The sequence below is a fragment of the Oncorhynchus tshawytscha genome, linkage group LG11, assembly GCF_018296145.1.
Source record: "Oncorhynchus tshawytscha isolate Ot180627B linkage group LG11, Otsh_v2.0, whole genome shotgun sequence".
In the NCBI taxonomy this organism is placed as follows: Eukaryota; Metazoa; Chordata; class Actinopteri; order Salmoniformes; family Salmonidae; genus Oncorhynchus; species Oncorhynchus tshawytscha.
Window position 1 is genome coordinate 22,915,656 of NC_056439.1, and position 18,485 is coordinate 22,934,140.

Sequence of the window (18,485 nt, forward strand, 5' to 3'; positions counted from 1 at the left end):
TCGTGCACCACTCCCTAGCATTCTTCTTGCCAATGTCCAGTCTCTTGACAACAAGGTTGATGAAATCCGAGCAAGGGTAGCATTCCAGAGGGACATCAGAGACTGTAACGTTCTCTGCTTCACGGAAACATGGCTAACTGGAGAGACGCAATCCGAGCGGTGCAGCCAGCGGGTTTCTCCACGCATCGCGCCGACAGAAACAAACATCTTTCTGGTAAGAAGACGGGCGGGGCGTATGCCTTATGGCCAACGTGACATGGTGTGATGAAAGAAACATACAGGAACTCAAATCCTTCTGTTCACCTGATTTAGAATTCCTCACAATCAAATGTAGACCGCATTATCTACCAAGAGAATTCTCTTCGATTATAATCACAGCCGTATATATCCCCCCCAAGCAGACACATCGATGGCTCTGAACGAACTTTATTTAACTCTCTGCAAACTGGAAACGATTTATCCGGAGGCTGCATTCATTGTAGCTGGGGATTTTAACAAGGCTAATCTGAAAACAAGACTCCCTAAATTTTATCAGCATATCGATTGCGCAACCAGGGGTGGAAAGACCCTGGATCATTGTTACTCTAACTTCCGCGACGCATATAAGGCCCTGCCCCGCCCCCTTTCGGAAAAGCTGACCACGACTCCATTTTGTTGATCCCTGCCTACAGACAGAAACTAAAACAAGAAGCTCCCACGCTGAGGTCTGTCCAACGCTGGTCCGACCAAGCTGACTCCACACTCCAAGACTGCTTCCATCACGTGGACTGGGAGATGTTTCGTATTGCGTCAGACAACAACATTGACGAATACGCTGATTCGGTGTGCGAGTTCATTAGAGCGTGCGTTGAAGATGTCGTTCCCATAGCAACGATTAAAACATTCCCTAACCAGAAACCTTGGATTGATGGCAGCATTCGTGTGGAACTGAAGGCGCGAACCACTGCTTTTAATCAGGGCAAGGTGTCTGGTGACATGACTGAATACAAACAGTGCAGCTATTCCCTCCGCAAGGCTATCAAACAAGCTAAGCGCCAGTACAGAGACAAAGTAGAATCTCAATTCAACGGCTCAGACACAAGAGGCATGTGGCAGGGTCTACAGTCAATCACGGACTACAGGAAGAAACCCAGCCCAGTCACGGACCAGGATGTCTTGCTCCCAGGCAGACTAAATAACTTTTTGCCCGCTTTGAGGACAATACAGTGCCACTGACACGGCCTGCAATGGAAACATGCGGTCTCTCCTTCACTGCAGCCGAAGTGAGTAAGACATTTAAACGTGTTAACCCTCGCAAGGCTGCAGGCCCAGACGGCATCCCCAGCCGCGCCCTCAGAGCATGCGCAGACCAGCTGGCCGGTGTGTTTACGGACATATTCAATCAATCCCTATACCAGTCTGCTGTTCCCACATGCTTCAAGAGGGCCACCATTGTTCCTGTTCCCAAGAAAGCTAAGGTAACTGAGCTAAACGACTACCGCCCCGTAGCACTCACATCCGTCATCATGAAGTGCTTTGAGAGACTAGTCAAGGACCACATCACCTCCACCCTACCTGACACCCTTGACCCACTCCAATTTGCTTACCGCCCAAATAGGTCCACAGACGATGCAATCTCAACCACACTGCACACTGCCCTAACCCATCTGGACAAGAGGAATACCTATGTGAGAATGCTGTTCATCGACTACAGCTCGGCATTCAACACCATAGTACCCTCCAAGCTCGTCATCAAGCTCGAGACCCTGGGTCTCGACCCCGCCCTGTGCAACTGGGTACTGGACTTCCTGACGGGCCGCCCCAGGTGGTGAGGGTAGGCAACAACATCTCCTCCCCGCTGATCCTCAACACTGGGGCCCCACAAGGGTGCGTTCTGAGCCCTCTCCTGTACTCCCTGTTCACCCACGACTGCGTGGCCATGCACGCCTCCAACTCAATCATCAAGTTTGCGGACGACACAACAGTGGTAGGCTTGATTACCAACAACGACGAGACGGCCTACAGGGAGGAGGTGAGGGCCCTCGGAGTGTGGTGTCAGGAAAATAACCTCACACTCAACGTCAACAAAACTAAGGAGATGATTGTGGACTTCAGGAAACAGCAGAGGGAACACCCCCATCCACATCGATGGAACAGTAGTGGAGAGGGTAGCAAGTTTTAAGTTCCTCGGCATACACATCACAGACAAACTGAATTGGTCCACTCACACAGTCAGCATCGTGAGGAAGGCGCAGCAGCGCCTCTTCAACCTCAGGAGGCTGAAGAAATTCGGCTTGTCACCAAAAGCACTCACAAACTTCTACAGATGCACAATCGAGAGCATCCTGGCGGGCTGTATCACCGCCTGGTATGGCAACTGCACCGCCCTCAACCGTAAGGCTCTCCAGAGGGTAGTGAGGTCTGCACAACGCATCACCGGGGCAAACTACCTGCCCTCCAGGACACCTACACCACCCGATGCTACAGGAAGGCCATAAAGATCATCAAGGACATCAACCACCCGAGCCACTGCCTGTTCACCCCGCTGTCATCCAGAAGGCGAGGTCAGTACAGGTGCATCAAAGCTGGGACCGAGAGACTGAAAAACAGCTTCTATCTCAAGGCCATCAGACTGTTAAACAGCCACCACTAACATTGAGTGGCTACTGCCAACACACTGTCAATGACACTGACTCTACTCCAGCCACTTTAATCATGGGAATTGATGGGAAATGATGTAAATATATCACTAGCCACTTTAAACAATGCTACCTTATATAATGTTACTTACCCTACATTATTCATCTCATATGCATACGTAGATACTGTACTCTATATCATCGACTGCATCCTTATGTAATACATGTATCACTAGCCACTTTAACTATGCCACTTGGTTTACATACTTATCTCATATGTATATACTGTACTCGATATCATCTACTGTATCTTGCCTATGCTGCTCTGTACCATCACTCATTCATATATCCTTATGTACATATTCTTTATCCCCTTACACTGTGTATAAGACAGTAGTTTTTTTGGAATTGTTAGTTAGATTACTTGTTCGTTATTACTGCATTGTCGGAACTAGAAGCACAAGCATTTCGCTACACTCGCATTAACATCTGCTAACCATGTGTATGTGACAAATAAAATTTGATTTGATTTGATTTGATTTGGACAGCACCTGCATAGGCACCACCAGTCAGAGTCTGACCGTGGCTCCCCATTGCTGCTTGCTGGTCTCAACTCCCGTGAACCTGGAGAAACTAGTACTACCCCCGTTTTGAAAAGACTGCCTTCGAGGGTGGGAACACAATTGGACAAGGAAGTAGAGCTCCCATCAGACTGTAGTATTTACAAAGCCAGGGAAAATGAGTAAACCTAGAAATCCTGCAATGTCGTGGCAGATAGGAACATCACTGTGACAAGTCCAATGGCTCTATTGAACAAGGACAACCATATCTACTCGCTGCTAGCGTGATCGTTTCATCCGCGAAACACAAAGGCCACAATAATTGCTACAAAACATGACTCCATGACTCCATCAGACAGCAGGCTCAGTCAACCAATGACGTTATTGTTTGAACTCTCCCGGCATAAAAAAAATAATAAAATGCTATGGTACATAATTATGTCTGAAACACCTCTCATAACTCATAATTATACAGAAAGAATGGAAGAACACCCCAAATAATGTCTAGTGGTGAAGTTTCCCTTTAATAAGAGCCTAAAACTACCCTGTCTAAGAGCCTAACAACTACACCCTCCTCAAACAGTAAGGCTTTCCCCTCTTCTTTCTGCTTCTTTCTACTCTATTGTTTCCTATCCTCCATTCTCTCTCTTTCTCCCCCTCTTTCCCTTTCTTGGTCTGCTTTGCTCATCCAATCCTCTCACTCTATCAATCAAGGTAGTTACTGGTGTTCATGTTGTTTCTCGAAAATGATTCAAGCTACAAAAAACATGTTTCCTTTTCAAAAGTAAAAGGTTGTGACTTTACAAATGTTCTCTTCTAAAATGTGACGGATTTGTTGATGTAAACAAAGAGATTTGTTCCTTCCCTCAACTCCGATGCTGGGTATTGTGTTTCCGCCTGTCAGAATGACTTAAGGCTATAAGAGGAAGACCTGCCCTCAGATCCCAGCACTGAGAAGGGGCAGCTGGCCATAGTTTGATCTCTGATTCTCCATTCTAGAACTACAAGGCTTTGCTGCGTGTTGCATCTCTCCCCTGTGGTATGACTCCCATTTTCTGAGCCCATTCGCATCGCAAGCAGCCATCTGGTACAAGCATACACAATGTACAAGCACACACACGCACACACAAACACACAGAATGTAGAAGCGCAATAATGCACGAACACGCATACATGTACATACACACACAAACACACACAAAGCAGCAGCAAACATTAGCCTCCCCAACCAACACAGAGGCCTTTGTATAGCAACACTGGCATCTGACCCAAAGCTGCCGATAGAAGGGGTGATACGGGGTGAAGGGGTATTGGCTGTGCAGGGTGGGGGGTGGAGGGTGGGGGGTGGGGGGCTGTTGGCTTGGCTGTGTTGGGAAGGAAACGTGGTGGGTTAGGTTGGAGGTGAACCAAGAGTCAGGAGGTGTGACAGAGTAGACAGAGGCGAGATGTGAAAGATTGGCCTGGTGAGGGGTAGTCATTCTGTGCCACTTGGTAAGGAGCCCAGGAGTGGGACACTCAACTCAATGGAGGATTGTTAGCTGACTGAAGGCAGTGCCAGCACTAACCCCACCATGTCATTATGATGTTTCTCTATAGCTACTGCATCTATGGATGGATGAAATGTTTCCATTTAATCAGAATGAAACCTTCTACATACTCACACACAACACACAACTCACACCCATACATTCACCTCAACCCCAAGTGCCTCCCTGTCCACATGTGATTTCAATGAACAGTCACTTCTTCGCTTGCAAACTGTCCCTCCCGGGAAGTGTTTAATTAATTGTAGAGTCCCGCCTCCAAAAATATTTGGTTTACTTTTGGAAGTGACACTCTGGTTGCCCTGGAGATGGGCTGAATCACAGTGTTCTAGGAACACACTGTGGCTTTTAATTGCGGTCAATCTATTCATACTGAGAGAGGTGGCAAGGATGAGAACACTTCACAACTTCATTAGAAGATACAGACAGCCAGGCATGGTACTCCGTCAGCAGGGTTTTGATTCAGGCTACATTTGAACAAGAGACACTGTCATTGAAAATAAAATCGTTATCAAAAAGGCGAGAATGTACGCAAGCGAAGATAAGAAGGGCTTGTTATTATTTCTGGTCAATTCAAGCGGCAGCTTTGAGGGAAACTGTTCTGCTCCCTGCTCTCCCATGGTGAAGTGACTCACGACGACCATCTAAAATGACACGGGAGGAGAGTCAAACATTACTTGAATTAAACTACAGACAGCTACTGCATTACTTCTCATGGAACACAGTGTCAACAAATTAACTCTCCACTCTCATTATGCCTTCACTATGAATTATTGAAAATTACTAATGCAGCCAGGCATGTGTGTGTGTGTGCATGTGTGTTCAACAATGAATGTGTGGATGGTTCCAGCAGTATCACCGCCACAGTGTGTGTGTCTGTGTGTGTGTGTGTGTGTGTAGTGTTTGTGTCTGACAGTGAGTGACTGGAGAGAGAGAGCCCCATGGAGCTGAGTCTCCACATTAAACACCACCTGCTCCTTCCAGATATATAAAACACAGCACTGTGTCACACACACACAAACACACACACATACACCTCGCCTTTGTAGCTCCACCATGCCTAACCACCCACACGCATGTAGCCAGGCATAATGCAGATTAACACCAACACACACACACACGCTCCACTTCCTCGGCACTCACTGATCTGAGCAGTCCTCTAATAAACAGGAGTCTAGATATCAACATTCTGATTGTCATTCTCCCTCAGATAAATACTGTGTTCTAGCTATGTTTTCCATTTGTTCTGTGTTCTATATGGAGGATTAGAGATAATGGCTGTAATATTCATACTGAGCAGAGCAGAGCCGTCAACTGTCACGTGAGGTAAAGAGAGATGAAAAGTCTAATGAGGGAGAGGAGCCCTGAACTGTAAACACACACAGACAGGCTACAATGGATAGTCTCACTCATCGCATGCTGCCATATTGTCTCCCCGGAAGTTCGAATGAGAAGTCACATAGAATAAATATTAAATAAGATTTTATAGAACTAATGCATATTTTTCATAATTTAACTAGGGAAGTCAGTTAAGAACTAATTCTTATTTTCAATGACAGCCTAGGAACAGTGGAATAACTGCCCTGTTCAGGGGTAGAACAACAGATTTGTACCTTGTCAGCTCGGGGATTCATATCACTAGCCACTTTAAACAATGCTACCTTATATAATGTTACTTACCCTACATTATTCATCTCATATGCATACGAATATACTGTACTCTATATCATCGACTGCATCCTTATGTAATACATGTATCACTAGCCACTTTAACTATGCCACTTTGTTTACATACTCATCTCATATGTACATACTGTACTCGATACCATCTACTGTATCTTGCCTATGCTGCTCTGTACCATCACTCATTCATATATCCTTATGTACATATTCTTTATCCCCTTACACTGTCTATAAGACAGTAGTTTTGGAATTGTTAGTTAGATTACTTGTTGGTTATTACTGCATTGTCGGAACTAGAAGCACAAGCATTTCGCTACACTCGCATTAACATCTGCTAACCATGTGTATGTGACAAATAAAATTTGATTTGATTTGATTCGATCTTGCAACCTTTCGTTTACCAGTCCAACGCTCTAACCACTAGGCTACCTGCCGCCCCATATGCATCTAAGAAGTCAAATAGGGTAAGATTTTCATAAGAATATTTGAAGATCAATACAGATATTTCGATCTACCTAACCAATGTAGCATTCATCTACACATTTTCTGTGTTCTACCAACAGGGCACAAATACTATGAGAATGTATCAATATTTTACAGAGAACTTGGCCCATAAAAAAACTCTAAGTTATTTAATATTCATGAATGCATCACCTTCATGAATATTCATGATCAGATGAATATTTTAGTTAACCTCCAATGGATGAATTAGGCTGCTCTTTCAGCTAATCAATAATTTGGAGGTGATTGTCATTGACGGATACCGTCAACAACGTCCAGGCGAAAGGGCCACAAAATAAAGTTACACTCCACAACTGTAGCTTGCTCATCAGTGAAGATCATCACTCGGTCTGCAGAGTACGTGGCAGTAATCAATGTCCCTGTGAACAACGTTTGTTTCTGATTGATCTAAGCCACAAAATAGAGATCAAATGTTTGACAATACGATGCCATAAGGCCGGGGTTATACTCCTGTCTAATATTCAGCAGTGGCTCATCCTAAAGAAGTGGCTCTCTGATCAGCGCAGATAAGTGAAAGGTATTCTGACTGTCAGAAGTCAACTGAGAGGGCATCACCACCACCGCTGTAGTGTTGATGTGGATGGTTAAACCATAAAGAAGGCAACACAGACACCAAGCCAACACCAGCTCAGCACTTGATGTCTAGTCTGCCACTGAGGGATATTTACAGTGGGGTCCAACATGATTGGATCTCTTGATAAAGACGAGCTAAAAAGACTGTTTAAAATAAATAATACAAATACTGAGCTTCTGTATATTGTATGCTCCAAAAAAATGTTAAATGTGAATTATTGTATACTAATACAATTGCTCAGAGAAATACAATGTGTTTAACATGTAATAAAAAAGAACTCAAAAAGATTGGGGGTCAATACTCTATCCCCTTGCGAGGATAGCAAGACTGAGCCTTTTTCTCAATGTTTTTATTTGTGATTGGAGAACACATTGGGAGTGATCTTAGACCAGTCCTCCACACAGAATCATTCCATATCCTTGATATCCTTCGTTTTCGCTTGTGTACTGCCCTCTTCAATTCAAACCACAGGCTCTCAATGGGTGTTCCAGTCCAGAGGACTGAGATGGCCATTGGAAAATGTAGATTGTGTGGTCAGTTATCCATTTCATGTGGATTTTGATGTGCAACGTGACAGAAAAGATAATACATTTTTCTTAATGTTTTGCGTGGGAAAAATGACACAGCTCAAATTTTCTAAATTGAAAAATAAAGAAGACAATGATGGGTAGGAAATGTAGTGGGAGGAACTGTCACTATCTCAGATAGTCCTGTTAGATTTCATACAGGAGAGTATAATAGATATAATTGTGGGCTAGGCACTATTTTCTGAAAGTATAAAGGCTCTGTCATATAATGACAGTATAAAAGAAAAGGAAATGATGTGATATTTCCTACTTCATCACTTAAGATATGGCTAATGGTGAGGTCAATATGCAAGATGAGAGAAGATTAGTTTTGACCTTGACTGTGACCTTCTGCAGTTTGGAAATGAAAATGTGTGCAGAGAGAGGAGGAGAAGGCTGTTGGGGAGCCATTTCTTGTCATTATGTTGTTTCCAGTTCTGAAGGTGGTTATTCATTTGATTTCTTTATGATTCACAATCTGCTCTTTCGAAATATGCCATATGCTCAAAGCAATTCAAGGATGACGAGTGTCAGAATCAGTACAGTAATAAAAATAGCCTAAATGAGCTTGATTTACAGCCTGTGCCTCCCAGCAGTCAGCCCTCTCTCCCTCACCTATGATAAAATCCCCTAGCCTCGGCAAACAACAGCCTGCCTGCCTGCCAGCCAGCCAGCAACACAGGACCAACACACACACTTACCTTTTTCAATCAATCCAGTGTTAGCCAGATAAAAAACAGAGTGCAGGTGTAGGGAGAAATGCAGAACAAATGGGCAGTGTAGTACATATTTATTAGCATTGGAGGAAATTAAATCAATATCAGGGCCCAAATCAGTTTGTTTTAATCAGGAACAAACATATTGACTTAACACAATATGGCCAGTTTTATCTATCACTAATAAAAATTCATTGAGACAAGGTGCCTATAAAGGCTGTGACAAAATAGGAACCTCAATCTATAGCTTGCTATTTTCTATCGCTCTGACTCCCTCGTTCTCTCCATCTCTGTCTCCCTCTCTCTTTCTCCCTCTCTCCCTTCCTCTTTCCCTCTGTGTCCTTCTTTCCATGCCTCTGAGGGAAGGAGCATCTGAAGGACAGAAGTGTGTCTGAGACCTCATATCAGAACACATGGTGCCCTGTGCGTTTCCATACATTCATTTGGCTGCAGTCTGGTCAGTAGCCCTGTCCTGCAGTCAAATGACCTAGTGGTCTCATGGGCCGAATGTTATTCATATTTTTCGGAATTGCATAACATTAAAAAACTGGTGTTTCTATGTCAAACGGTTTTGTTATATTTCAGTCTTCTGTGATGTATACAAAATGTAATATTGGGATGCAACCTCAAAATGTAATACATTTCAACTCTATATCTGACATGGTACAGGTGTCTTCTCTTTTTAAGCCCAGAACCATGTGTGTGAGGTGCATACTTGGGTTTCAAAGTAGATTTGTTTAAGACTACCAAGAAACAATCTGTGTGACCCTGATTTAGCCCACTGCAGTAAAACGTTAATGCCTCCCTCTCTTTTGTTTCCGTTCATCGCAAGAGATCTTTCGACTTTTATGAAATCACACCTAATGGAATGTGGTAATGGGAGCTTTCTGGCAATCAGGGTGTTAGCTATGGTGTGGGGGGTCAGAGGTAGGGAGGTGCATGAAAAGGATTACTAAAGACCCCTCTCACACACACACACCACCTCTTCCAGGGCCCGGCTAAGGAGAATGTGATTACAAGCTAGTAGGCCAGGCCCTCGCCATGGGGCATAGTGCACCACCATCCATCCATTATTGTAGAGCACCACCATACAGACAGTAACATCCATCCAGTAACATCCATACAGTAACAGGATACATCCATAAAGTAACATCCATCCAGCAACATCCATCCAGCAACATCCATCCAGTAACATCCATCCAGTAACATCCATAAAGTAACATCCATACAGTAACAGGATACATCCATAAAGTAACATCCATCCAGTAACATCCATCCAGTAACATCCATCCAGTAACATCCATCCAGTATCATCCATAAAGTAACATCCATACAGTAACAGGATACATCCATAAAGTAACATCCATCCAGTAACATCCATCCAGTAACATCCATACAGTAACAGGATACATCCATCCAGTAACATCCATCCAGTAACATCCATCCAGAAACATCCATAAAGTAACATCCATAATGTAACATCCATCCAGTAACATCCATAACGTAACATCCATACAGTGAAATCCATACAGTAACATCCATACAGTAACATAAATACAGTAACAGGAAACATCCATAAAGTAACATCCATACAGTAACATCCATCCAGTAACAGTAACATCCATAAAGTAACATCCATACAGTAACATCCATACAGTAACATCCATACAGTAACAGGATACATCCATACAGTAACATCCAAACAGTAACATCCATCCAGTAACATCCATCCAGTAACATCCACACAGTAACAGGATACATCCATAAAGTAACATCCATCCAGTAACATTCATACAGTAACAGGATACATCCATAAAGTAACATCCATCCAGTAACAGGATACATCCATACAGTAACATCCATACAGTAAAATCCATACAGTAACATCCATACAGTAACATCCAGACAGTAACAGGATACATCCATAAAGTAACATCCATCCAGTAACATCCATACAGTATAACAGGATGCATCCACAAAGTAACATCCATTCAGTAACAGGATACATCCATCCAGTAACATCCATACAGTAACAGGATACATCCATCCAGTAATATCCATCCAGTAACATCCATACAGTAACGTCCAAACAGTAACATCCATACAGTAACATCCATACAGTAACATCCATACAGCAACATCCATACAGTAACATCCATACATTAACATCCAGACAGTAACATCCATACAGTAACATCCATACATTAACATCCAGACAGTAACATCCATACAGCAACATCCATACAGTAACATCCAAAAAGTAAAATCAATACAGGATACATTCATCCAGTAACATCCATCCAGTAACATCCATCCAGTAACATCCATCCAGTAACAGGATACATCCATCCAGTAATATCCATCCAGTAACATCCAGACAGTAACATCCATACAGTAAATCCATACAGTAACATCCATCCAGTAACATCCATACAGTAACATCCATACATTAACATCCAGACAGTAACATCCATACAGCAACATCCATACAGTAACATCCAAAAAGTAAAATCAATACAGGATACATTCATCCAGTAACATCCATCCAGTAACATCCATCCAGTAACATCCATCCAGTAACAGGATACATCCATCCAGTAATATCCATCCAGTAACATCCAGACAGTAACATCCATACAGTAACATCCATACAGTAACATCCAGACAGTAACATCCAGACAGTAACATCCATACAGTAACATCCAGACAGTAACATCCAGACGGTAACATCCAAACAGTAACATCCAAACAGTAACATCCAGACAGTAAATCTAGACAGTAACATCCATACAGTCACAGGATGCATCCATACAGTAACATCCATACAGTAACATCCAGACAGTAAATCTAGACAGTAACATCCATACAGTAACAGGATACATCCATCCAGTAATATCCATCCAGTACAGGATACATCCAGACAGTAAAATCCAGACAGTAACTGGATACATCCATCCAGTAACATCCAGACAGTAACATCCAGACGGTAACATCCAAACAGTAACATCCAAACAGTAACATCCAGACAGTAACATCCAAACAGTAACATCCATACAGTAACATCCAGACAGTAACATCCATACAGCAACATCCATACAGTAACATCCAAAAAGTAAAATCAATACAGGATACATTCATCCAGTAACATCCATACAGTAACATCCATCCAGTAACATCCATACAGTAACAGGATGCATCCATACAGTAACATCCATACAGTAACATCCATACAGTAACATCCAGACAGTAACATCCAGACAGTAAATCTAGACAGTAACTTCCAGACAGTAAATCTAGACAGTAACATCCATACAGTAACAGGATGCATCCATACAGTAACATCCAGACAGTAAATCTAGACAGTAACATCCATACAGTCACAGGATGCATCCATACAGTAACATCCATACAGTAACATCCAGACAGTAAATCTAGACAGTAACATCCATACAGTAACAGGATACATCCATCCAGTAATATCCATCCAGTACAGGATACATCCAGACAGTAAAATCCAGACAGTAACTGGATACATCCATCCAGTAACATCCAGACAGTAACATCCATACAGTAACATCCATACAGTAACATCCAGACAGTAACAACCAGACAGTAACATCCATACAGCAACATCCATTCAGTAAGAAAACATCCAGTAACATCCATACAGTAACATCCAGACAGTAACATCCATACAGTAACATCCAGGCAGTAACATCCATACAGTAACTTCCATACAGTAACATCCATCCAGTAACATCCAGACAGTAACATCCAGACAGTAACATCCAGACAGTAACATCCATACAGTAAGAAAACATCCATCCAGTAACATCCATACAGTAACATCCAGGCAGTAACATCCATACAGTAACATCCAGACAGTAACATCCAGACAGTAACATCCATACAGTAACATCCATTCAGTAAGAAAACATCCATCCAGTAACAAGCATACAGTAACATCCATACAGTAACAGGATACATCCATACAGTAACAGCCAGACAGTACCATCCATACAGTAAGAAAACATCCATCCAGTAACATCCATACAGTAACATCCAGGCAGTAACATCCATACAGTAACATCCAGACAGTAACATCCAGACAGTAACATCCATACAGTAACATCCATTCAGTAAGAAAACATCCATCCAGTAACAGTCATTCAGTAACAGTCATCCAGTAATATCCATACATTAACAGGATACAGCCATCCAGTAACATCCAGTTACAGCCAGCTAGTAACATCCATACAGTAACAGGCATCCAGTAATAGCCATTCACCTTGTAGAGATACTGCTGTTGCTCCTCTGACATCATCAGCTTGTAGCTGTCCGTCACCACCGAGTCCATGTCCATAAGCCAATCCCAGAGCTCCTGGAATTCTGACTCAAACTCCTGCAGACTGGAGGACAGGAAGGAGGGAGGAGAGGAAGGAGGGAGGAGAGGAAGGAGGGAGGAGAGGGAGAAGGGAAGGAGGGAGAAGAGGAGATGGGAAGAGGGAGGAGAGAGGGGGGGGGGTAGAGGGGAGAGGAGAGTGGAAGGGAGGAGGGAGAAGAAGACAAGGAGGAAGAGCTGGGGTTAGAGACGACGCCCCTAGGAAATATCCCACTAAACCCCTGCTAAACGCCCACCCCCCAATGCCCACGTCTTCCTCAGCTTAACCATTAGGTTGAAAAGAGGAATGGCATCATGGGGGAGGGAAAGGCAGCTGGACATTACAGAGGGAATATTTGACAAGCGGTGGTAATTACCATGGCCCGTCAGTGGAATGCTGGGTTCATGACGGTGCAGAAGGTGTGAACAGGGTTAGACGCACAATGAATCTCTGACCCAGCTGGTGAGTGACACCTATCTCTATAGCACAGAAACATCTTAATTAAACATGACTTCAACTCTCCTTCCTCCCTACCTCCGTCACACCCCAGCCCCTCCTTCCCCTTCCCCAGCCCCTGACATGAAATAACATCAAATATTTATGAAAGGAACAAGGGCAATTGCTCAAACATACACATTACTGTCAGGGGTTTGGTTTGGTGTTTTAGACTCGGCGGGTGGCTACATGTTTATAAACATTAGTGGTTCAAATTGTTTTGGAATTCGCCTGGGCTGCTCTGGACACTTTGACAGTTGTGTCAGGCTGCCGATGGCGTTCCCGTCCCTTCGCTCGACTTCCATTCACAAAGCAATCAACTGAGTTGTCCCTGAAGAAAGAAACGACTATGAATGAGATTACATAAATAACCACCAAACTGGAGGGAAATATCAACACCCTCTTTATTTTAATTTATAGCAGAAACAAAGTTAACACAGGAGCGGGTTTGAGTTTTGGCTTAGTACTACATATGTAATTTCAACAAGCATGGCGGAGCTGTATGTATTAGCATTTTCAAGCAGACATTGATGAAACAAAATGACGTTGGGGAAAATATGAATATTTTAGTCCTTGTTATACAGAAGTCACTGATCATAACAAAACAGGGGAGACAGAAAATGAGAAACCGTGTGACAAGTAAAGCTCGAGGAAGTCACCCTAAGGCATTCAACTCCACAACTCATTATACGGCGGCTGCTGTAGGCCTTTTGTAAAGCTAAACTGATAAATACGTTACAATATTCCTTCCGCGATATTGTTTTTTCCTCGCTAATACAAAACTAAATGCTTGTAGAACAAGATCTCTGCGGGCATCTAACCAAACAAACAAATAAGGGAATAAAATCAAGCCTCACACAGCAGGATCCATTTAGCAGAGCTACATTATAGCCTTTTGATCTGTCAGAATCTTTCTCTATCAGTTGCCTTGGTTGTGTACAAAGCATACTGTACTGTCTGTATGTCTCCTCAACGAAACTAAACCTTCAAACCCTCCCTTTTGGCAGTACTCTTCCCAGATCATTCCCTCCCTCCGTCCGATGAAAGTAGACATGTGTTAAATGTTACCCTGTTAACCGTAGGGATGCTAGGTCTGTGCTCTGCGGATGGATGGGTGGGTGTCGCACACTACAGGCCCAGCCGAGCTGACAGACACGCTAGCGTCTGAAATGGATGCATTTCCGTCCTCTATTCTTTTCAAATCCATTTAACATCAATCTCCCCCACTCAGAGGAGTGCTGGCTGGCTGATATGAGAGCAGCGCTACTGTACCTAATTCATCACCACCGCCCATCACTGGAGCCGCCATGTCACTCTGAGCAATAGGAAGGAAAGGTTGGACGCCTTATTGACACTCCTCACATCTCACTTAAAGTGACACTTTTATAGAAAGGCCCCTTTAATTGATGGTGTTAATCCCGCCTGCTACTAACGAGGGAAATTAACATCTAACATCCCTGCCTGTATGATATCTTTAAACCTGAAATGGCACCCGATTCCCTATATACAGTTGAAGTCGGAGGTTTACATACACCTTAGCCAATTACATTTCAACTCAGTTTTTCACAATTCCTGACATTTAATCCTAGTAGAAACTCCCTGTTTTAGGTCAGTTAGGATCAACACTTTATTTTAAGAATGTGAAATGTCAGAATAATAGTAGAGATAATGATTTATTTCAGCATTTCCTTCTTTCATCATTTTCTCAGTGGGTCAGAAGTTTACATACACTCAATTAGTATTTGCTAGCATTGCCTTTAAATTGTTTAACTTGGGTCAAACTTTTCGGGTAGCCTTCCACAAGTTTCCCACAATAAGCTGGGAGAATTTTGGCCCATTCCTCCTGACAGAGCTGGTGAAACTGAGTCAGGTTTGTAGGATCCTTGCTCACACATGCTTTTTCAGTTCTACCCACAAATGTTCTAGGATTGAGGTCAGGGCTTTGTGATAGCCACTCCAATACCTTGACCTTGTTGTCATTAAGCCATTTTGCCACAACTTTGGAAGTATACTTGGTGTCATTGTCCATTTGGAAGACCCATTTGCGACCAAGCTTTAACTTCCTGACTGATGTCTTGAGATGTTGCTTCAATATATCCAAATAATTCCCTCCCCCATGATGCCATCTATTTTCATCAGACCAGAGGAAATTTCTCCAAAACGTACAATCTTTGTCCCCATGTGCAGTTGTAAACCGTAGTCCGGCTTTTTTATGGCAGTTTTTGAGCAGTGGCTTCTTCCTTGCTGAGCAGCCTTTCAGGTTATGTCGATATAGGACACGTTTTACTGTGGATATAGATACTTTTGTACCTGTTTCCTCCAGCATCTTCACAAGGTCATTTGCTGTTGTTCTGGGATTGATTTGCACTTTTCGCACCAAAGTACGTTCATCTCTAGGAGACAGAATGCGTCTCCTTCCTGAGCAGTAGGACGGCTGCGTGGTCCCATGGTGTTTATACTTGCGTACTATTGTTTGTACAGATGAACGTGGCTACTTCAGGCGTTCGGAAATTGCTCCCAAGGATGAACCAGACTTGTGGAGGTCTACAATTTTGTTTCTGAGGTCTTGGCTGATTTCTTTTGATTTTCCCATGGTGTCAAGCAAAGAGGCACTGAGTTTGAGGGTAGGCCTTGAAATGTATCCACAGGTACACCTCCAATTGACTCAAATAATGTCAATTAGCCTTTCAGAAGCTTCTAAAGCCATGACATCATTTTCTGTCATTTTCCAAGCTGTTTAAATGCACAGTCAACTTAGTGTATGTAAACTTCTGAACCGCTGGAATTGTGATACAGTGAATTATAAGTGAAATAATCTGTCTGTAAACAATTGTTGGATAAATTACTTGTGTCATGCACAAAGTAGATGTCCTAACCGACTTGCCAAAACTATAGTTTGTTAACAAGAAATTTGTGGAGTGGTTTAAAAAAAGAGTTTTAATGACACCAACCTAGGTGTATGTAAACTTCTGACTTCAACTGTATATAGCGCTCTTGCCAAAAGTACTGTATTATATAGGGAGTAGGGTGGGAAAGTAGTACACTTTATAGGGAATAGGATGGGGCTTTGGCCGAAAGAAGTGCACTATACAGGGAATAACTTCGGTCTCAGTGACTGGCAGCCATTCTGTAATTATCAAGGTTGAGAGGTGTGCTAGTGAGCCGACAGGCCTGAAAACGCAGCGGTGGTGGCGAGCTAGCAAGCAAGAAGAGAGGAGCGGCAGCCTCGGCTATAGATTTCGACAGCTCCTTCCCGAAGACGTTTCCATTTAAAGGTAAGGGCCAAAGAGTCAAAACAATGAATCCTTGAGCAGGCAGCCGTCATTAAAATTCAAAGGATCATTATGGTTTTCTACCAAATAAATCATTAGAATGAGAGGCTTAAAAGGATTAAAAGGAGGCTTGATTCAAAGCCAAGGGAGGGGAGTCAGCTGGGTCTGGACTCCTGAGTTACAGAGACTGACTCACTCTCTGTCTGCTGCAGGACTGACTGGGGAGGAGACACTGAAATGTAACCTACCTAACAGTTGTGGTTGGTGGGTTGAAATATCGGAGGACAGGCTTATTGTAATGGCTGGAGTGGAGTAAATAGAATGGTACCTATTACAGATACTATGTGTTTGATCCTATATTTCTGCCCACCAGCCTCCTCTGCTACCTACCATTGAGGGTACTGTGTTGAATCATCTGTGGTCGAATAATCCATTTAACATTCACTGACGAACATGGACTTTTTCGAATGACACAGTTGCAGTCAAATATATTGACACCCTGCAGTTTACAATGGAGTGCAATGGAGCAGAATGTTCCGTTTTCTCTTTTCAGAAGTGGTTGAATGGCTATTTTTACTCTGTAGACACATGCAATTTACCACAGGTGAGATAAATAACACACTAAACGAGAATCCCGAGCCTCCAACCAACGTAATTTGAATTTGGAATTATTTAGTCCAGCCCATTTTTGGACTTTGAAGTTTAAAAAAATCTCAATTTCAGTTTAGATTAAAATGTTTTGGTCCTTTGATGTTGTAAATCAAACAAATACACATGTGAACAAAAAAAAAACTTATTTTATAAGAAATAGTGAATCATGCAAAGGGTGCCAATATATTTGACCTCAACTGTATATAGAATTCTTGTTCTAAAATGTTGTACTGTACAGTTACCAAACAACAATAGCACTGTGCTTGGGATTCCACTCACTCTTCCACTGCTTATCATTAGCACAACGAACATGACTCTCCAGTTCCTAGTCTTTTAAGTGCGTCTTTCCCAGTGAGTGGAGCAGAACCTTGTAAACAGTAGCTAGCTTCTGTCTGTTGGCGATAACCACTGGGGGAGAGAGACCATCAAAGTAAGGCGTGAAACAGTGAAAAAGCGCCGTGACAAAGAGTGGTGCTGTACACGCCAGATTACAATGTTAAGAACGTGACCCCCAAATTATAAAAGTGTGTGTGACATTTCATTCCACTGTGAATAAACAGAATGCTTAAATTGACAGAGCAACTTCTCTTGTAGAAAGAGAAAGCCTTCTTCTTCTTCTTTGCAAGAGACCACATTGTCCCCAAGCTTTAGTATTTATAGTGGTAGCTAAAACAAACCCTCAGTGACTAACAGTTATCATTGAGTTGCTTCCATTGTCTGTATATTTTTCTCAGCTCAGTAAATCATTTGACGTCAAAATAAAAGACCCCATTTCAAAATAAAGGTCCCTGTTTCAAGATAGAAGACCAATTTTCAAGATAAAATACCAGATTGGGCTGGCTCATACAGTAGGCTACCTAAATCGAAGAGGTCTGATTGTGGGTCTGTATAACATAACCAAG

The 18,485-nt window shown here is 42.8% G+C and overlaps 1 protein-coding gene across 4 annotated transcripts in view; it reads right to left on the minus strand.

Moving 5' to 3' along the window:
* LOC112244937 (A-kinase anchor protein 6-like) overlaps positions 1–18,485 on the minus strand; it is a 176,472-nt gene that overhangs the window by 65,215 nt on the left and 92,772 nt on the right. For all 4 annotated transcript variants that reach the window (XM_042329930.1, XM_042329929.1, XM_042329927.1 and 1 more), the window contains exon 9: positions 13,072–13,192. In XM_042329930.1, the coding sequence (XP_042185864.1) occupies positions 13,072–13,192 (121 nt within the window). The remainder of the gene's footprint in view (positions 1–13,071; positions 13,193–18,485) is intronic.